At 35.6% G+C, this 22,856-nt stretch overlaps 1 protein-coding gene across 10 annotated transcripts in view; it reads left to right on the plus strand.

Annotated features, from left to right (window-relative positions):
* The window catches only part of OSBPL6 (oxysterol binding protein like 6), a 265,398-nt gene that overhangs the window by 160,758 nt on the left and 81,784 nt on the right, over positions 1-22,856 (plus strand). For 9 of the 10 annotated variants that reach the window (XM_072612433.1, XM_072612440.1, XM_072612438.1 and 6 more), the window contains one exon: positions 16,558-16,650. The exons of the other annotated variant lie outside the window; for it this stretch is intronic. In XM_072612433.1, coding sequence (XP_072468534.1) covers positions 16,558-16,650 — 93 coding nt within the window. The remainder of the gene's footprint in view (positions 1-16,557; positions 16,651-22,856) is intronic. 10 annotated transcript variants of the gene reach the window in all.

The raw sequence follows: 22,856 nt of genomic DNA on the forward strand, positions 1-22,856 counted from the left end.
AATATTTAGCGTGGAGAAGAGAAGGCTTGGGGGAGGGGTAGGATCATATATATGGAGCTAGAAGTCACCTCAACAGTCATCTAGTCCAACTCCCTCATTTTACAGATAAGAAAACTGAGGCCCCAAGAGTTTAAGTAACCTGTCCTAGATCATACAGACTAATCATCAGAGACAACATTTGAACACAAGATCTCTTGCTCCAGGATCAGTGTTCTTCACTTAAATTAATTTTTAATAATTAAATGAGATAATACTTATAAAGCAATTAGCACAATACCTGTCACATTGTAGGCATTATATAACTGCTATCATCATTGTCATCGTTAGCGTGTGTTTGTTTTTTAATTTGCCTTTGTGCTTAATCATTAACAAACAGTTTGCAAGAAAGAGGCTAATAAAAGCAAATATAACCTACCAGATCACTGCCTTGACTTGAAAACTGCTGGTGAAGGGGAATTGATAAGGGTGAAAAAAGAAGAGTGTAAAAGTTAGTTTGAAGTTTAACATTAAAAAAAAAAAACTAAGATCTTGGCAACTAGTCCCATGATTTCTTGGCAAGCAGAGAGAGAAGAAATGGAAGCAGTGTCAAAGTTTATATTCTTGAGTACAAAGATCACTGCAGAGGGTCACAGCAGCCACGAAATCATAAGATGCTTGCTTCTTAGAAGGAAAGTTGTGGCAAATCTGGATAGCATACTAAAAAGCAGAGATACCACCTTGGCTACAAAAAGTCTGTATAGTCAAAGCTTTGGTTTTTCCAGTAGTAATGTAGTAATGTAAGACTATAAAGAGTATAAGGAAAGCTGAGACTTTGAAGTTGTGGTGGTTTACTATATTTTTGACACATGCTGATAAAAAAAAAGGTTGATTTTTATTTTAACCCATGGTGTTCTTCAATCTCAACATGTACATAGTGTGGCATATCTATCAACCTTGATGTCTATTAGCTCTATTGTTTGTTAAATAATGTCTGAATTTAAGAAAAAGACTTTTGCTAGGCATCTTTTGGAGATTGTAAATTAACTTTAACATTCTTCTGGACACTTGGACACTTCTGTTCCCATCATATATTGAATTAACCCTGAATATGTCAGAACCCTTTCTGTTGAATTGGGATGCTTTAGTCCTGGATCATTCCATTTGTCACTGGTTTAAGCTCTGTCATGTACATGGCCATCACAGATGACTCTGGTTTCAGATAAGTGAAGCTATAAGCCCTGGTGATAGAAAATAAGCTGCAAATTCTTCAGTTATGTCTCAGAGATTTATTATGTTCCTAAGTTCAAAACTACCATAAATGTTGAAAGTTGTTTTTCATGTGTCTTAAATCACTTGAGTCTAGTCTAGATAGTGGTTACATGGGTCATGGGAGATGATCTGAGCTCTAATATTAGGAGATCCCCTGGTCAAGACCTAGATTTGACTATGTCATTAATTAGTTGTGTGAACTTAGGCAAGCTAATTATCCCATAATGCTAAATATTCTTGTCTGTAAACTGAAAAGGTTTTTAGTCTAAGGGTCTTTAAAGCCCCTTGAGATCAATCGTAACTTCCTAGGACATTCTGTGTTGCAGGTGAACTCAAGTGATAATTCTTACTATGAAGAGTTTTCAAGAAATCAGATTAAATTTCAGTAGCATCTATTAGATTCATCATAATCCTATAAAGTCAATGGAGGGCCATGCTTGCTATTCATATTTTCCTCTCATAATTATTTGCCATTTCTGCCATATAGACTTTTTAACCACTCTTTATGGGGTTTTCCACTTTCCCCACTTGGATGAAACCTAAGTAGGTAGGTCTACATGATACAAGAAATCATTCTGCCTTCTTAGGTGATTATAATTTTATTTAAGGGTTTTTTAATATTTGGAATATTATTTATTTCTTGTAATGATATGTAAAAATTTTTAACAGTTGTTTTTTATAATTTTGAGTTCTAAATTCTCTCTCACCCTTCATCCCCTTCCCTTTCCTTGAGAAGGCAAGTGACTGGATTTATACTATATATGTGAAATCATGCAAATCTTATTTCCATATTAGCCATTTTACAAAAGAAAACACAGACAGAAAAAATCCAAAACACAAAAAGTTTAAAAGGTATGCCTCAGTCTTCATTGAGACTCCACTAGTTATTTTTCTAAAGCTGGATAGCATTTTTCATCATGAGCCCGATGGAATTGTCTTGGATCATTGTATTGCCGAAAACAGCTAAGTCATTCACAGTTCATCATCGTATAGTATTTCTGTTGGTATGTACAGTGTTCTCCTGGTTCTGCTCACTTCACTTTGCAAGATGATTCTGATTTTAAGAAAACAGTAGTTACTTCTTTTCCAGACCTAGCTCCTATCCTTCCACCCCAAATGAATGCAGTTTTGATGCCAAGCTAATCTCTTCCTCCCTCCTCATTTCCTCTGCTGTCATTATTTCTGATAGCCTACAAGCTATAGTACCATTTATAGGATCATAGATACAGAGTTGGGAGGAATCTCTGAGGCCATACAGGCCAACTTCCTCATTGTAAAGATGAGAAGACTGAATTGGGTGAGAACAGGTGATTTGCCCAATGGTAAATGGTAAATTTATGTTAATGGTAAACAGAGATTGGATTTGAAACCAGGTCCTCTGACCCCAGATCCAGTGGTTTTTTCATTATACCACACTCCTGATAACCTTCTGTCAAGTGAACTCAGGTTATTTATATCCAATGAGGACATTTGCTTTCTCAGCAACTTTGGTGCATCTGCTGCTGCAGTAGCGGTGGTGACATTGGTTGCTACTATTATGGGATTGGCAGAGTAACAGTGCAGTGTTGAATCATTTCTTCCAGAAAGGGCAGGAGGGACTATGATAGGCAGCCTCTAATACATCACATGTGGGAGTCCTGCAGTTTTACCTTGTGTGTATGTCCTTGAGAAAAGGTGGTTCAGGACCCTGGGTTATACTGGTGTCCTGTAGTGCTTTGGATGGCATAATTATCAGCATACTGACTGCCTTTGAACTTTCAGAATCTTCTATGCTCATAATAAAGCTGGCTGACTAGGTCTTAACTCTTGCAAAATGAATGACATTCTTTTAGTTGGGGAATTAATTTTGAGTCTGGGGAAGAAGCAATAATTGCTTTAAGCTTATCATTTATTATTTATATTTATGTAATCTTTTATTCTATTAATTCCTTATATTAGATTTGTACAAATTGTAGAGGTAGAAAGTTCCTCTGAGATGTTCACATAATTTGATTTCATGTGTTTTTTGGCATGATTTTGGCCCTTATTCTCTAAATATCACTTTTGAGTATAAGGGAAGGATAACATTGACTACAGAAGCAGTGACAAGAATCAGCTTTTTAAGAATAAGGAAAGAAAAGTATTGGATGTTTCTGACCAATGTACAAAAGGCTTTTTTATATTGCCTCCCCTTTCAATTTGTATTCTTGAAAATATCTTGTTTAAAAAAAACACTAGCAGAAGAAAAACTGGACAGTCTCTTACCTTATTCTTAAAGGTATGCAATATCTCAAATAATTATAACATCTGATATTTTGTAAAAGAAAAGCTTCTACTGAAATGATTATATCAGGAAATTGTCCTGAAAGCCCTTTTTTAGCCTTCAAAATGAAATGAAAATAAGTAAATAAAGGATGGTGCTGCCAAACTAAGACAACCTGTTTAAGATGTTTATTTCCTCTTGGACTTTCATCTTTCCTACCCAGAAACCCTCTCTTTGAGAGTCATGTTCTTAGTTACAGGACTTAGTTACAGTAGTTCTCAGTACTTTTGTTCTTAAGTTTCCCATTCTCTGCCTGTTTACCCCACATCTTTACTATGAAGCAAAGGTGTTGGCAGATTTCCACTTGCTGATGACAAGGCATTGAGATCAGCGTACAGCAATCTGGTAGGAGTAATATTCATAAGATTCAAAGGATCCTGTAAAATATTTTCTAGAACTTTGGTCTTCAAAGTGAGCGTGCAGCTCTTTCCTCTCTATGGGGGAAGGAAATGGCTTGTGAGTACTCGTTAATTTCAGTCAGGATTGTCTAGGCGTCCTAGAAATCAAACAGCTCTCATCAGTCTGAGGATACTATAGATTTCAAAGGAAAGGTCTTAATTAATGATACTTTTCCTGTTTTCTAAGAGAGTTTGATGTACTTTAATTTCTTGTAATTATGACCTATGTGTCTCTACCAAGTAGTTTTAGGGAGGAAAATCAGTATAAATCAGGGATTCTTAACCTAGGGTCTAGGATGAACTTGATTTTGTAAACATATTTTTTACACCTGTATTTCAATATGATTGGTTTCTTTTATAATAATATTTATTTTGTATTATGCATTTTAAAACATTCTTAGAAGGAACCCCCATAGGTTGCCAAAGGGATCCATGGCATAGCAAAGGTTAAGAATCTCTGATACATATATATTAAACATCATTTTTCTTTGTTGTTTAGTATTAAGTTCCTATGTTTCTAAGGTAAAAGCCAAAATGATACTGTAAAATATTTACTAAAATATTGGAATAATAGGACAATGAACTGGGATTAAATTACATGTTTTACTGTAAGTGTATGCAATTCCAGATGAAAGCTTATTAATCGTATTGGATAGCATCAAAAGAAAATATATTGGTTATTTTAAAAAGAGGCGATCATGATCTGGAACTGTTATACTAGTTTGGAGGTGAGCCACTAATTAAAAAGATGGAAAATAAGAACTAGAAAAGGGGTAGGGGTGGATTTGAGCCTGAAGAAGAGGCAAAGGCATAGCATAATATGAAGGGTCGTAACTATAGGCAACATAACAACAGAGCATTTAGTGAACCTACAGCATAAGGGACTTGAATTCAACATAAGGAAACTTTCCTAGGGTTGTGCTATTTGAAGACAGACAGATATATATATATATGAATATTTTGGCATATGTTGACCCAAGTGTGTTCCTGTTGGTTGCTATTTGGTTTGATAGCCCACTTTCTTGTTTTATGGGCGTCTAGGCAGTGTGGTGGATAGAGTCAAGAAGACTTTAGTTCAAATCCAGCCTCAGACTCTATCTGTGTCACCCTGGACGAATCACTTAATCCTGTTTGTCTCAGTTTCCTCATCTGTAAAATGAGCAGGAGAGGGAAATAACAAACTGCTCCAGTATCTTTGCCAAGAAAACCACAAATGTGGTCAGGAAGAATTAGGCTCAACTGAGCAACACCAAACCTTGGGTTGTGGCTTGAAGTCAGTTCTCCAGAATAAGCTATCCAAAAGATTTTAAGCTTTCCATAAGAGTGTCTAAAAGTGAAGCGGCTCTTGGCTGAATACTTTATGAATACTTTTATGATTGTGTCTAAATTATCTTTCTCTTTATTTTTCTTATGTAAAGATTGGGACAGAGAGTCCATCAACGAAGTTTTCTTCAATATTTATAATGTGTAAGATACCATGCTGGGTATGGCCATGGGAGATATCAACAATAGGGGGAAAAATAGGGGAAAAGGACCTCTGACTTTTAGGAGTACATGATCTTATGGGAAGACAAGATAAATACATGGAAAAATCCAGATAACAATATAGCAATGATTAACATCCAATGGTACTAAAATGCTAAAAATCACTTTTCAATAATTTATAGTCGAGGGTTGTTAGAGCTCTTAGAATTTAAGTGTTTTGGCCAAGGTCTCGTAGCCAGTATGTGTCAGAGTTAGGGCTTCAATACAGGTCTTCATGCTTCTGAGGCTAGCTTTTTTATCCACTGACTCCCAATAGTTTATGAACTTTTAAAAACCAAAGTCCTATTTACCCATTTGTTAATCTTCTATTCTGCCACACAGTGTAGTGCATGTAGAGTTGTTCATAGATGTTGTTCAGTCCTGTCTGACTCTTTGTGACCCCATTTGAGGTTTTCTTGTCAGAGATACTGGAGTGGTTTGCCATTTCCTTCTCCATCTCATTTTACAGATGAGGAAACTGAGGCAAACAGGGTTAAGTGACTTGCCCAGGGTCCCATAGCTAGTAAGTGTCTGAGGTCAGATTTGAACTCAGAAGGATGACTCTTCCTGACTCCAAGCCAACACTAGTCACTGTGCCACCTAGCTGCCCTAATACACATACTAGGAACTTAATAAGTATTTGAATGAATGAGTAAATAAACAAAAGAATTAAAGCAGTTATTGGAGAAATAAAGTTTTTAAAGATTAGTTTTAACAAGTTTATGTGGTTTTGATATTGAATGTGAGCAGACTTAAATGAGGTTTTAGAATTGCTTGCTTGGAGTAATTCTCATATTTAGAATTGTCTTATGAAATACTAGCACAAATCCTTCATTAACATGAAATAAGACTTGAATAACTGATGTATTCTATGGAGACGGAGAATAACATAAAATCAAGCTTGGGAACTTTTCCCCTTCTGGCTCCACATAAATTAAAAGCAATTTTATTCCTTTTTTTAATATTTTAAATATTTCAGTCAGCATTTCTGAAATAAAGAATATACATCATAAGACATTATATAACAAATATAGCAAATAACCAAAAGAAACCCTTACTTTAACTTTATGTTATTTAATGGCACAAGAAAAAAGGAAAAGAAGCATACCAAAGGAGAAATGAAATTATTTCAAGTCAGAAAGCATTTTTCAAATGCAGACTACATGTAAGGCACTGTGGAACGTGCTGGGAGTACAAAGTCAAATACAAAACAATCTCTACTCTCAAGTAGCTTGTAATTTACTGTGAGACTACCACATAAACCCCAAAAGGCACAATGCAGGGTATGAAGTCAAGGAAGCTCCTAGAAGAGGGGAGGAAAACACTAAGACTTCAGTTAGTCAGGGAGTACCTTAGAGGGAAGGTGGCAGGCAGCTCAGTGAAGCCTTTGAAGGAAAAATAGATTCTGAAAGGTGGAGTTGAGGAGGGGGTGCATTCCAGGATTAGGTTAAATGCACATAGGTGGGAAATGAAATGCTCTGTTTAAGGGAAAAGCAAGTAGTCTGTTTTTTGTCTAATAAATACAATGTTTGAAGTATAAATTAATGCCAAAAAGTAGGGTAGAACTATAGTGGAGGAATATTTATATTCCAGATTGAGGAATTTTTATTTTATCCTAGGGGTGATAGGAAACTATCAAGAAGTGTTTTTTGTTGTTGTTTGGTTTTTTTGGTTATTATTGTTGTTTGGTTTTTGTTGTTGTGTTGTTGTTGTTTTTAAGCAAAAGTATAACATATGCCTTAGGAAGATTAGTTTGGCAGTTGTGTGGAGAATGGGTTGAGGAGAGGAGAGATTTGAAGTAGGAAGACCAATTAGAAAACTGTTAAAACAGTCCAGACAAGAGATGATGAGAGTCTAAACTAGGATGGTGTCCATGTGAATGGAGAAAAGGTTAAAGACGTGACCAATATTATGAGATTTGACAACTGATTGGCTATGTAGAGAGTGAGGAAGAGGAATGAGTTTAAGGATCACTCTGTTATGAACCTGCCTAACTGGATTATACCTTCCCCAGTGAGAGGAATGTTTGGAGGAAGAATGGGTTTGGAGGATGGGGGAGAATAAAGTTATGTTTTTTGAATAGTTTTATTATTTTATTAACAATTTTGTTTTTTCCAATTACATGTAATGACATTTTAACATTTTATTTTAACATTCACTTTTTATAAGAGTTTGAGTTTCACATTTTCTCCCTAAGATGGTAAACAGTGTGATGCTGATTATATATGTGCTATCATGTAAAACATCCCCATGTTAGTCGTGTTGTGAAATAAGAAACAGAACAAAAGGAAAAAATCTACCAAAAAAAAAAAATAGTCTGCTTTGATCTGCTTTCAGACTCCCATCAGTTCTTTCTCCGGATATGGTAGCATTTTTCATCATGAGTCTTTTGGAATTGTCTGGGAGCTTTGTATTGCTGGGAAGAGCTAAGTAATTCGTAGTCAACATAGCACAATGTTAATGTTCTGTGTACAGTGTCCTCCTGGTTCTGGTCACCTCACTCTGCATCAGTTCATCTAAGTCTTTCAAGGTTTTTCTGAAAATCTACCTTCTCATTGTTGCTTGTTACACTATAGTATTCCATCACAATCATATAACACAATTTGTTCAGCCATTCCCCAATTGATGGGCATTCCTTCAGTTCTTTGCCACCACAAAAAGAGCTGCTATAATTTTTTTTTGTAAATATGATCCCTTTTCCCTTTTAAAGTTCTGTTTTTGAAAAGGAAGAAGAAAGACAAAATATAGGTAGGGTTAAACAAATATGTAAAATAATGTATACTGAAATAATAAGCATATAAAAGGACATTCAAGATATTAGGCTATTTTCTAAAATAAATTGAACCAGCTCCTTAGAGTTCTAAGAGTTTTAGTCTCTGAGAGCTGTACAAAGAGATACATAGAAAGACCTTTGTAGATGATAATCCTCAGTTTATCACTTTTTATTAGGATATTACTGTTAAAATTTATATAGCCATGTTGACATAAATTGGAATAACAACTCAGCCTGGGTTGCATGAAATTCAGACCAAAGGGGAAACATCTGAATTGTTCTCTTATGTCCATGCTCTATTTTTATACTTACCTTTCAATTTTTATTAATATACTTTGCTTTTTACCATGACCTTCATTTCTAATATGGCTCTCTTCCCTTTCACACCCATAGGAAGCCCTCCCTTATGACAAAAGATTAAAAAAGATGAAAAGGTTTTTTTTTTAAAAGCAGTTTGATGTATAACCTATATCAGATTGCTTGCTGTCCAGGGAAGGGGAGGAAGGAAGAAAAATTTGGAACTCAAAATCTTATAAAAAGAAAAAAAAAAGGGAATGTTGAAAATTATCTTCACATGTAATTGAAAAACAATTTTTTTTTCAAAAAGCAGTTAAGCAAAACTAGCTCAACAAGTCAACAGAGTACAGGCTCAAATTCAGTAATATTTATTGAGGACCTCCACTGTGCAAAATACCAGACTTGGCATTCTTGAGAGAGTACTAAAAAAAAAAACCAAGAAGAAAGTGCCTCTATTTTAAGAAGCTTAGAGTCTAGTTAGAGAGTGAACTCACATATGTGAATCAATTGAATAACTAATTTACATAGTAATAAAACAGTGGCAGACCGTGAGTCAATGTACAGTCATACAGTATAATACAAAAATTAAGTATATTCTATCAGAAAACATAGAATAGATATGAAAAAACAATTGACTGAGATCATTAAAATTTTCTGAGAGCACAAGACATTTGAGTTGTTTTTGAAGTAAATGAAGAATTATAGATTAGTGGAGAGGAAGAAAAAGTTTATTCTAGGAGGATGAAATGGTATGAAACTGATTTCGCAGAGTGGGGTAGGGGAAGTGGCAAGGTCAGTGAACGACACAGTATGTTTCAAGGGGAAAAATGAAGTTGTTGATTGGAAGCAAAGTAGTAGAAGGCTTTGAGGAACTTAAGTTTGATACAACAACATAGTCCAAGCAATTAGCGTATCAGAGGAACCTATAGAAGTAGTAAATGATATTTCATGGGCACCGAACCTCACCATTTACTCTTTGGACTCCAGTGGTCCTTGCCAGCTACCTTTCAGCTGAACTCTCATATCTGGGTTATTTCTCCTATTAGAAAGTGAGCTTTTTGAGAGCAGAAACTGTGTTGGTTTTCTTTTTGTTTTCTCAGTGTATATATAGTGAGTGTTCTTTCATTCATTCATAAGAGTGTTTGGTAACTGCCCTGCAGGATGCTGCGCTCAGAGGTTAGGAATGTAGGTATCGTGGATGTCACGATAATTTGCATTTGTTGTTTTATTATCGTGTAGTGTGCATGTGTTTTTAGTTAGTTCACTCTCCTTAAATATACCTAAGATCCTTGAAAGCAAGAGCTTTCTTCTTGTTTCTTGCCACATGATGAATTCTGCACAGTGGAGGAGCTCGATAAATATTATTGAATTTTAGTTTTTACTCTGGTGATGTGTTAGGATTGCTGAATTGGTTTTCTTCATTACAGAAAATGACTCTTTGGGGAGGGGAAGGAAAGAGTTATATTTGGAAAAACAAAAGGTATAAGTAAAAATTAAAAAGCAAATTCAGAAGAAGGGAGGGGAAGAAGAGAAGGAGAAAAAATTGGAACTCAAAGTCTTATAAAAAATGAATGCTAAAAATTGTCTAGGCATTTGGAAATAATTGGAAAAAATATAAAGTACTATTTTTAAAAAGCAAGCCAAATTTTAAATAGTATTGACAACTACTTTGCAATTGTAGAGGGGGAAAAGGAAAAGGGGGAAAAAGGCAAAAAATATATCACATAAAGGGAATTAGGTCTCATGAAAAGAGATCATTTCCTTATTATAGAGTCGATTATTAAAAATATTTTATGACTTCATCAAACGTTTATTATTCAACTTATCCAATGCGCTATCCTAGGCAGTGGGAGAGATATGAAAAGAAGTAACACACGGTCCCTTGCTTCAAGGATCTTACAATTTAATAGGGGAAATAACACACCTAAAAAGATAAGTGTAATTAAAATGTAATTAAAATTAGAATATAAACATAAGAGCAGCATAATTACTCCAAGTATAAGTCTGCTATGAGCCTCACTTGTTCACCAAAAAGGGCTCTCTGGTGAAATCATTTTTTTAAACCATATTAAGTTCTGTTTAAATATGCTTTTTAAAATTATTTGGTATAACTTGAGATTTTTGCTACTCCAAGGTATAGCACACGGGCAGCCAGATATTCCACATAAATCAATAAGCACTTACAGTTAGATACCTGCTGAAAGAAGTTTGAAGCAAATCAGTTAGGTGGAGAGAAATCTTATTCAGTGAAAAAGAATCATGGAGTTTCACAAAAACTGGGAATTTGCCTACCTTACAACTCTCCCCCACACCCTTCTGCCTCTTTCTCTCATGTGTGGATTTCTCTTTCTTGTAACTGGTTTTTTTTTTTTGATCATGTCTCATTTATTTTTATAATTTATTAATAATTCTTCTGAATATCTTCCTTCTGTATCTGTCTCTGGCTCTACGTCTAATTCTCTACTTGGAGGACGTAGGAAAATTCAAAGGATGTATTAGGGTCTTCTGAGAAGTTGTAAGCAAGAAGACAGAATTAATAAAGTAACCACTGAATAGAAAACTTTGCTAAATTTCCTTAGCTAACCACATCTATGGGGAACCTAGCTATTTGGGCCATGGAGCCATAATTAAAGTAACACCATCTGCCTGTCAATAAAAAGAGCATGTCCCTTTTGTAGGAACAGTAACCAGAAAAGAAGAAACAACCTATGATGGACTAGTTTTACACATCCAAGCTCCATCTCCTCTAACCCCTCCCCCCCAAACTGAGACCAAGGAAGGCTAAAAAAAAACTTGCCTATGACAAAGGTGACAGTGACGTCAGATCTTTGAACCCAAGCCCTCTGATGCCAATCCAGCAGACATCCAGCATTACAGACTGCAAAATTATTTTCACTGGATTTATCAGAGAAAAAAACCAGTAATCCAGTACTGCCTAGTTAAACAAGCAGGTTTGGGGAGGGGCAGTATCTATGAGAATGTTGTTTGAAATCCTTGTTCTATAGGTTCTTGCTACATTAATACTGAAGAATGAATTTTCCTAGATATTTATGGTGAATGGAGTTCCATCCTCCAAATATTTTTTTTATTTTTCAAATAAATTGGGAGTTAACTCTAAAGATACTTGTTTATTTGGCAGTCATTAGTAATTGTTTAATTAATTTGATTAATTACTTTAATTAATTAATTGCTTAACTTCATATAGCACTTTGATGCTAACCCTGGCCCCTTAGATTACCTAATTAGAATCATTAGCTTGTTTCCTTTCCATATAAACCCCAGCGTTATCCTCACCATCTCTCAGTTCTCTGAGGACCTTCACCTATTTTTGTGAAAGTCTTAAAATAGACCTTGCCATTTGACTAAGAGAAAGCTTGAGTGTGCCAATTCGTTTCAGGTGATACCACCATGGCATTCCGGGGGTCCTAGCACCCCAGACCTCTTCACAGAGAGGTTAAAATAACTTGCCCAAGAAATGTCCATTGTTGTGTAGGAAAAAAACAAGGAAAGTCATGGTGCTCTATTTCAAGGAATGATATTTCTTCTATACCCAACAGGTTATAGGGGGTGGTTTTTAAATTTTCCTCTCTTATTATTGAAGGCAGTAATTCATAATTCTGTGCAGTGGTGGATGTTAGAAGAGGTAACCATTATCTGGAGCCACCATCAATGTCACATTGCCATGCAAAGTGAATTTCTCCAATTATTTCCAACTCTATTCTTTCTCAGGTGTGTGTCCGTGGACCATCAAGCACCTTTTCATGCTTATTTCATGCTTGACTGACTGATGGAATGGTATGATGCACCTCTGCTGCTTAGTCATGGCTGCTTTCTTTCCTTGGCAAAGTATTGATATAATAATAACCTCTTTGAATCATAGAATTTTAGAGCTGAAAGGAAGTCATCTAGTCCAGCCCTTATCACTTAACACGTCAGTAAAGAGAGTCCTCAAGAGGTTAAAGCACTTTCTCAAGGTCACTCAATTACCTGAGACTTGAACCCATGTACATAAATAATACAGGTCTTATTTCTTCCATTCCAATGAATGTTCCATCACACAACCAACTCTTGAAGAGATGTAATTTATTTTGTTGTAATTTTATTATGTTTTAATTATACCTTCCATTTTTACAACTTATTCCTCCTTTTCCCTCTCTTCCCCATTGCTCTCTACCTCCACCCCAAGCTATCCCTTATAGCAAAGATGTAAAAAGAAGCAACGCATCAGAAGTGATTGGGTAGGCATGATTGCTAAAGGCCTACCCCAAGACCTGGGCAGAGACTCAGATTTTTTTAGAACATCATTAAAACTGGGAAGCCAGAGAGTAGTGAACATAATACCATCCATTTTTCTATTACCACATGTACCTTTCAGGATTCTAAAAGTGTTAGCTAGCTAGCTGATAATGAAAAAATTTAAGTAGATGATGGTTTGTTTGAAAAGTAGAATAAATGACAGTGTATTTATTGACTATTCCAGATAGGCTTTGGATTAAGGCCATTTTTGAAAACTTCCCTTCGTGACAATTGCGTTTATGATGTCATAGGTTTGCTTTAAATATTTGCTCGTACTGGTTGGAACCTAACAATACACAGAACAAAAATCTAAAACCTTCTAAGGCTCTTACTTTCGTATGAGAACTCCTGGTTTATATTATGGATCTAAAAATAATTTAAACAGTTGGGTTTTGAAATGTTATGTTTACTTTATTTGGTTTCATCTAATTGTTTTCAAGTATATTATCAGTTTTATATTGAAATATATGTATAGTTATTTATGAATATTGATTGTGAATGTTCATTTCTCCTTTTAAGAATTCAGAATTTCATGCTCTTCTGTTTTTGTAAATCAACCACATTCTAGGGCTAGGTTTTTAGCCATGTTGGGATATGTATTATGCTGTATCTGGGGGGGCAGTAGAATGAAAAATGACTCTTCTTCCTTTATGTAGACCAATTGGTATTAGTCTGTGAGCTTTGAGTGAAAAGAGTCTGTTAATTTCAGCAGTTCCATTCCAGCAACTCTTAAGCATATTGATTTGTCACTCCAGAGGTCAAATTCATTTAGCCCAGCTGATATGCATAAATTCATTTTATTGCAGCAAATTATTTCTGTGATTTGACTTGTACATTAAGTGATTCCTTTCCCTAAACCAGTGTCCTTATTTCTTGAGTAATAATCCTCTTTTTTTTGCTGTTTTGCTAATGTGAAATTCCTTCCCAGATTTGGCTTTTCTAACTGTGCACCCTTTTTCTTGAGGGATTTGGGAAGTGGCTGAGGATCTCTTGTTAGGAAAACAGAATCCATCCACTCGAAAGAAATTATATTTTTCTTCTATGAGAAATTGGCCAGAATTCATGTCTGATAGAACCTCACCCCTTGATGCATGGATTAGACCTCTTGGCCTGGGGGCCATAAGTGAAGGATACAGCCACAGGAAATTTTACTAGGAGAATAGCTGTTGAAAGAAAGTGTTCTTCAAGTGCTTTTTCTTTTTCTTTTTTAAAAAGGAAGAGAGTGCCAAGTGTTGCTTTAACTAGATGATGCTTATTTCTCCCTCTGTTTACTGCAGTTAGTTAGCTTATTAAGTGGTGGTGTTAATAAAAAAAGTTGATTTATTTTTGTCAACTGTGTGATAAAAAAACCATAAAACATCCTTGTCTCAAAAAATCAGCCTGTGGTCATTTTTTTCCCCTGTGGGAACATACCTTGGAAATAATAAACTAATTCAATGAAAATAATACTCTAATTTCAGACAAAAGTTTATCAGGATTATTTAATATTTATTTATATTTACTTAAGTGGCCTGTGTGTTTCTTTATGCTTTTCACAATTTCAGATATTGACTGACATACTTTTAAGACCCTTTAACATTTTCCTGGAACTTTCTCTTAGTGTAGTTCTGATACTTAATATTTGAAAAATAGGTTCAATTTTCTCTGCACCAAAATTTTCCATTGCTTTAGGGATAGGGTTGGTGGTGCAGATGGGTTGAAAAGAGTTGGAAAGACTGTAAATCAAATTAAAGTTATGTTCAGTAAACACAATTAAATACGTCAGGTGTGTTTTTCCTCTCTCCATGTTTTCTTTGGGATAGATACCATGCTAACATTCTGCATGTTCAAAAGGGGGAAATCCCTATCTACAGTTAAGCTCCCTGTTTCAATTCCCAAGAATATAATCTCAATAGAAAAGATTCAGTTTTATGTTCAGCTGACTTATTTTGGCTGAGGGGTGCCATTCAAATTCCTTATTCAACGGACAACTGAATAATCTAAAACCTTAGTATTAATCTAGCTTTTAAGAGCAGTTTTCTCGTTGGGAACCACATAAAGGTTCAAAAAGGCATGTATAATGCATCGCTCCATGGTGCCCATTTGCTTTAGGCTTTAAAGTAACATCTGGTGGTGTTTGTCATTCCAAGTGAGGCTATCCACCTGGGAGTGAGCATCTCTTCTTAAAAGGGAAAGGAGCCCCAGCTGATGAGGTTTTTGTTAACCAGGGAATCAAACTAGCATCCCCTAATACTTCTACCCTCAAGAATCTGAGTCACCTTCAACTAACTCTTATTTCATTTGTATCTTTAACAAAGTGGAGAATGAAAATCACGTGCAATTCACAAAACTTCTATTTAGTATTTCCACCTTATTGCTAAACTATATGAATGGAAACCATCATCCAGTTCACAGAGACTGATATTTTTGCAGAATTCCAAAGCAACTGTTAATTATCCTCCTTGTTTTGTAACTATGATTTTCCTTGTGATCTAGAGCCTACATGTAATTTTTGTTGCATAGCAACACAATGTAATGTCTAGTATAATAAAACATGAAACTGTATCTTGAATGCCCACCACTAAAAATCATTCCTAAACAAAGGAGTACCAAACTGTTGTGGTACACAACATAACATTGTGATGATAATGGTGGTGGTGATGATCATGATGATATTGTTACTGCACTAATGATAGTGGTACCTTCTGGTTTTTTTGATATTTTGGAAGGGCTTATTAAAATATTTCTTCCTTTTAACTTTTTTGACTGTTATGAACTTAATATCTGCTTATCCAGCATTACAATGGATAGAGCGTTGGAAATGGAGCTAATCAGATCTAAATTCAAGTTCTACCTCAGACATTTAGTAAATGTGTGACTTTGGAAAAGTCATTTAACCTCTTTCTGTCTCAGTTTCTTCCTCTGTAAAATGGGGATAATAATAGCACCTAGCTCACAGAACTGTTGTGAGGATCAGATGAAATGATTTATGTCATATGCTTTTAAACCTTAAAGTGTTATATAAATGTTAGTCATCATCCATATCCTTCCTTAGGAAGTCCTGTAGACAGCTGTGTTTATTAAACTTCTAGAATCTCCCATTGCTTCTTTATTTCTGTACTGGACTCAGAGGTGTGCTGGATGGGCACCAGCTCTTATTGGCTCAAGAGGGTGATTGTTCAATTTCAGTGTGAGCATTCTCACCTTGGAAATCCAAGAAGGCTACAAATCTGTCTCGTTTTATTGTTTTGTTGTTTGACTAGACATAAGAAAGTGGTGGAGGAAATGTTAATTAGGTAAATCACACTTAAATGTCTTTTTTTTGTACATGTTTTTCCTTCTCAGACAGCTGTTTGTAAAACATTTCCCAGTACACCCCTGGAACTGACAGAAACATTGCTGGGTCAAATTACTTCTATAACTTAGTACTGTTTGTTATGTCATTTGTGTCCTAGCAAATCTGAAGTAAAGTCAGCTCAGTGACGCAAGCGTGACTTCAGCATCACAGTGGAGATACAGTCTTAAATCAATCAAAGAGAAGGGAGCTGATACTGTTTGGATGTGTTGAGTGGTTGATGCTGCCAACTTTGATCCATTGGGGAGATTATCACATTTTAAATTGTTTACTTTTTGTCCCCCTGTGCCTTTATGATTGCACATTTATTCTGTTATTTCTAATCTATGGATTGCACATCAGAGATTGGAACTTTAACTTAGACTCTGCTCTCACTTGTTTTTAGAGTGTCCACATTTTAGAGAGGAATGCTTCTGCTGGTAATGAGCCATCTGCAAGCCGGCAGTTGCTAGAAGCTGAACCTGTCTCGCTCTCTAAGGTCAGTGAGGGACTATGGTCATTTCTAAAGCATGCTTGTTTTGGGATTGTTCAAAATGTGTGTAATTTTTATACTTGTCACAACTAAGCAAACTATGAAGCCCAAGGCTCCATCTCCTCCTGTTCTCAGTATAGGAGGATTATGATGCCCTGAATAACAAGGTACAGTAGAGACTTTTCGGAAGGATTTGCAAAGTTATGGTGAAGGCTCCAAATTTTATTTTGTCAAAAGACAAAAGAAGGCAGTAGACACGCCATTTTCCATTGCAGAGATTGGATGGGCAAATATCATTGCTACTAAAATGAAAAGTATCATTTTTCCTTTTGTGGGCCTTAGTTTTCTCATCTGTAAAAATGAGGAAATTGGACCAGATGACCTATAAGATCTCTTCCAGCTCTGGATCTGTGATCTAAGGATGCCACTTATATCAGGGAGGGTAAAATGGTAGATAGGTACCATGAAGAGCTGCTTTAAAGTCAGTGGAATAAGGGCTAGGCTTGTAGCTTTACTGTTAGCATGAGAGCCCATGGAGAAGTACAAGTTTTCATCTTTTCAATCAGTTTATTAACTCATGGGCAGCTGCCAAGAGAAATACTGTATACAATTCATGTGCTTCTTGGAAGCTGTAACTTCTGTTGGACACTGTATCACTAAGGCAGTAATTCTCAAACTGTGTTCTGAGAGCCCCTAGGTATCCCTGAGATGATTTCAGGGAGTCTAGGAATTCAAAACTTTTCATAATAATTCTAAGACATCATTTGCCTATTAAACTACTTCTTCCTTTTTCAATTACATACATATATATATATGAGGCTGAATTTTCTTCATCTTCTCCAACTGAAACAACATATTTCAATAGATTTAAGGTAGAAGCAGATGTGAGAATCCAGCTCTTCTATTAAGCAAAACATTAATGAGATTTGCAAAAATACAGAAAATAATGCCATTCTTCTCACTGATTTTTTTTCTGTTTTGGAAAATATAGTTTTTTTTCTTTAAAAAGCTTATGTTAAGATTTAATGGGTTTATTTTTTTTAATGACTATATACTCTAAAATTTATCAGTTTTAATTTCTATTATGGTAAAGATGCATCACTATAACCCATACAAACAAAAACTCTGTGATCTTCCATAATTTTTAGAAGGGTGAAGGGGTCCTGAGACCAAAAAGTTTGAGAACTGTAACCCTAAGTCATTCTCCTCTGCCTGACAATATAGTCTGTGGTTGCTTCTGGGTCAAATTTTTTGTTTTTAAGATTCCTAGTAGCTCAGGGCCATAAGTACTTATTATAACACTGGAAAAACACATAAAGATGGAACGACAAACAAAGGAATTATTTTAAAAATATTGCCCAAGTCTTTCCCTAATGCCAATTTCTTAACATATTAACATATGATTATATAATTGTAATGAATATAATATTATATAATCACAACAGTCCTTACTCTTTCCTTTTTCTAATTTCCTTTGGCTCTCCTATCAACATATATTTCCTTTATCAGCTAGACCATGCATGTGTGTATCCCTTCCACAGTGCAGGCATTAGAGGTGCAGCACCACTGCAATCTGGTAAATCAGTGCCAAGTTTTTTGGCCCTCCCATCGTATCAGAGAAGAAGTATGAGTAATTATGGTATTATTTGGTAATTCCCAAGAATATAATCTCAATAGAAAAGATTCAGTAATTATGGTACTAAAAGATATGTTGATATTATACAATACTACACACATATTTTATGCATTTCTGAATTTCTAAACTTTTTCTGCGTCATCTGCTGACGTTTGCATGTCACCTGTGACTTCTGCAAAACCCCCCCCCCCCCAAATTTCCATTTAACTTTTTTATGCCAGTTTGTGGTATATTGACAGCATGATGTGGAAGGGATAACTGTATTTGTATATGTGTATATGTAAGGAGGGAGGTTATCAGTAATTAATATGAATTTTTCTCGTGAACATCATATATTTATAATAAATATATTTACATATAATGTTACTCCTGTTATCTATTTGAGTATACTCATAATTTTTACAGTATAAAATTGGTTAATTTTTTGCTCACATATGACAGAGTGTTGGAAGATGTGATTACATTCTTCTTAAATTTACTTTCTTGGATCCATGATGGCTTACTTTCAAAACCTCTAGAGACTATTGTGGTTTTTTGATACAAAGGGCATTTTTATTCTAAAGCTTTTATAAGTTGTAGGGCTTTGTTCTATGTCATATAAAACTTCTTTTAACACTAATTTAGAGCTCTTAAGACCTTTAAGCTCCATGTTGCATTTTTACAACTAGAGGCCATTGTCAAGTTAGGCCTTTCTGATAATCTTTTTCTTTTAGGAAGCAAAGTATAAGAAATTTGTGGATTATGATGAGAACAATCGCAAACTGAAATGTCCCTTTGTCAAAAAGGGCTTCTAATGGACGGCCAGCCTAAGCCAAATTTAGGGGCCCAAATTTGGAATTAGAATGTTGAGGCCCGACTGTTGGTCCTCTAATCTTGTGCTCTTACAATCCAGTGTTAATGCTTTCCCCTCTTTTAGTAAAAACTGTATTTGTGACAGTATCAGCTATTTCAAAATAAGACCAACTTTTCCTGTCTTGTTTTATTCTTTGTCTCTGCTGGGTTGACAACTTGTTTAATTCTTAAGGCTATGTTTGGATTGTTTGTTTTTTCTCTTCTTAATCTTCAGAAATACTGCACTTATTGAGAATAGTATCATGGCTCAAAACTACTTGAATAAAGCAGATTTAGTCTTAAGAAAATTGTCATGGCTCTTTCACCTTTTTAGACAAATATTTCCCCTGTAGCTAACCTTGTAAAGAAGAAACCAGTGTGATAGAAATCAGCAGCTATAGCTCTGTAGGGACATACTGATATTATGCTCAGAGTTTAATTAGGTGAAACCTAAAAAGCATTTCTATTTATTATTAAGTATTTCCATTTTGCACAAGTTATAAAAAGCATTTTTCTTCACACAAGGGGCAGATGAGAGGTGACCCATCAGATTTAAAAGATATTGCCTAAAAGAAAAATGTTCTTTTCCTCAAAAGAAGTAAACTATAAATGTTCTTTTTCCTCAAAGAAGTGTCTTTGGAAGTATACAAGCTCAGAAAATACAATTAATGTTTCTTGAGCTAGATTGCCTCTGAAGATACACATGTGGAGACATAGCTTATAGAAATGGATCATGGCCAGAGTTCGGAAGAAAAGATCATGAGAGGCCTTAAAAGAATGTGTATCAGAATAGGGAGTAGTGGGTGTATTTAGCTAAAAAGAAAACAAACCCAAAGACAGAATTATTCTATTTGTCCCTCTCCAAAATTTTTCTGACCTTGCTTCCGGTCTGTGAGCATTTAAAATGCCATATTTTCAAATTTTTACCCATTTTCTGTTTTCCTTCTAATCTTGGCTACATTTATTTTATTTGTAAAATTTTTTTTTACATGTAATTGTAATGTAATTGAAATTATCTTCACTCCACTCTCTAGCTTTTGTTTATTCATATATTGCTCACTTAACAACAAGTCTGATAGTTATGTTCCATGTTCTTCAAATTTTCTTGTAATATCTCTCTTTCTATTGAGGTCATGTATCAATTTTGACTTTATCTTGATAAATAGTATAAAATATTGTTCTGTGCCCAATTTCTGCCACACTGCTTTCCAGTTTTCCCAACAATTTTTACCAAATAATGAGTTCTAATCCTCAAAATTTAAGTCTTTACACTTGTCAAAAGCAAGGTTACTATGTTCACTTGGAGCAGTAAGTTCTTTGGCTACCCTGTTCCACTTATCTACCTTTCTACTTCTTAGCCAGTACCATACAGTTTTGATAATTACTACCTCATAGTATAGTTTAAGATCTGGCACTGTGAAACCTCCTTCCTTTACTTTCTTTTTATTAGTTTCTTTAAATAATTACCCCATAAAGAAGTGGCCAGTGTAATAATTGTCATAGCCACTTTTTATCAGTGGGTACCTTTTCTTTTCAAAGCACTTTTGCCAATATGTTATTAGTAATTGTCACATGTTCCTACTATTCTGATGATTTCTATGTCTAGCATATTATGTTCTTATCATGCAATCTCAATAGAAACTGAAATTTTCTGGTACATAGTTTTGGACAGGTGCATAGCATCCCTGGAAGGCTTAATTCTTTGGTAGAGAAAATATACAGACTCTAAGGTGATAGACGTATAACTAAGACTGGTTTCCAATAAGAGTTTGCTTAGTGGTAGCTCAGGAGGCACTGTGGCAAATTAGATAAAGGACCAGATTTAGAGAAAGGAAATCCTGGTTTCTAATCCCACCTTTGACACTAACTAGGTGACTCTGGGCGAGTCATTTAATTTCTCAACACCCCAGGCAATAACAATTACAGATAATCTTCTGATTTGCATCTGTGAAAGGATTTTGTGTTAGCTTTTCCCTCCACCAATGAAATGAAATCACAGATTCAGACTCCAGCTCTCCTTCTCTTTCCCATTTCCAATGGCTCATTTCTGTGGCAGTTTAAAGTTTACAAAGCATTTGAAAACAAGCACTTTTTTTACTACAAATGGTTCATGAATTAATCTTCATATCTAATTATGGACCTAGATTTCATTGCTCTAGGTTAATTGCTCAAGGTCCCATAACGTGTAAAGCTTATGACCCTGGTCTCTTTATTTCCAACCCATTGCATGCTTTCAAGTGTATAACCATCCTAGAATGTGTTGGAAATCAGTTTTATGACCAAGGGTGGTGTGTGTGTGTAGAACATCATTTGTTGCAAAGTCATGTCTGACTTTGTGGTCCCATTTGAGGTTTCCTTGGCAAAGATAGAGTGGTATGCCATTTCCTTCTCTAACTCATTTGACAGATGAAGAAATTGAGGCAAACAGGGTTAAGTGACTTGCCCAGAGTCCCACAGCTAGTAAGTATCTGAAGCTGGATTTGAACTCAGGAAAAGGAGTCTTTCTGCTCCGGGCCTGGCACTAAATCCATTATGCCACCTAACTGCCTGTACTCATAGGCACATGAGATACCTTTTTATTCTACAAAGAGGCATATCACAAACACTTAAAATATGCTGTATAGATACCCTTACTCTATTCCGAGACCAAAACCTAAATTCTGGGGACCAAATGAACATTTTTCTTCTAGGTAAGAGCCCCAGATTAAAACTTTAAGGCATAGTTCTACACAGTGATTAGGAGACTAGAGAATATATTTCTGCTATCATCTCAGTCCCATTCCACAGGGTATTCCAAAAGTCTTGGTGTCCTAAGACTTTTGAAAGACCCTGAACTTCAATAGAAATGCCTTGGTTCCAATGAAATTCTGGTGGGTCATAGTTGCTTATTTTTTTCAATTTAGGTTTCATTTTAGTTTTTTTAGTTTTTTCAATTTAGGTTTTCATTTCATTTCTGTGACTCTTATGGGTTCCCCCTCACCAAAACAAACAAACAAAAAAATCCTCCTGTTTTCCTAACTTCACTGTTACTTTTGATACTGCCGTCCTCCCTATCAACTAGGCACACAGAGTGAGATGTCATCCTCACTGTCTTCACCTCTTCTCATCCCCCAGCATCTGCATTCAATCTATCAAGACCTGTCAGTTCTACCTTGTCAACATCTTTGCCATAGGAGCCCTTCTCCCTTCTGACCTTGCACATGATGGGAGTGCTTGGGCTCCAGCCCTAAGATCATGTCTCTGGAAACTTTCCAATTTCTCAGTAAGCCCCTACTCTGTGAGAAAATTTTCTCTTGTTGCAGAATATATCCTCTTATCAGAACAGACAGAACAGATGCCTGGCCCAAGGACTCTCCCTCGGCCAGATCCCCAAGGTCCATGCCTCTGACAACTCCCTCAGTGTCTGATATCAACAGAGTGATCTCTGCAGACTCCCTGCATTTTTCTATCTGTAGATGGTAGATACCTTCTCCTGAAAGACACCTGGACCCCTAGATCACCTGATTAGAATCCTTGGTATCCTTTCCCTTGTCCCATTTCCATATTGCTAAAGCGTTACAATAAATTTTTTGCCACTTGAGAGGGCTTGAGTGCTGACTTAAAGCGTGTCAGTGCCCCTAACCTCTTCACTACTACCATGGTATAGGCCCTTGTCACTTCATGCCTGCACTACTACAGCAGCTTTCTGGTTAGTTTTCCTTCTTCCAGTCTCTCCCCACTCAGTCCATTCTTCTGTCAACCTTCA

The sequence above is a fragment of the Notamacropus eugenii genome, chromosome 5 (assembly GCF_028372415.1).
Source record: "Notamacropus eugenii isolate mMacEug1 chromosome 5, mMacEug1.pri_v2, whole genome shotgun sequence".
Classification (NCBI taxonomy): Eukaryota; Metazoa; Chordata; class Mammalia; order Diprotodontia; family Macropodidae; genus Notamacropus; species Notamacropus eugenii.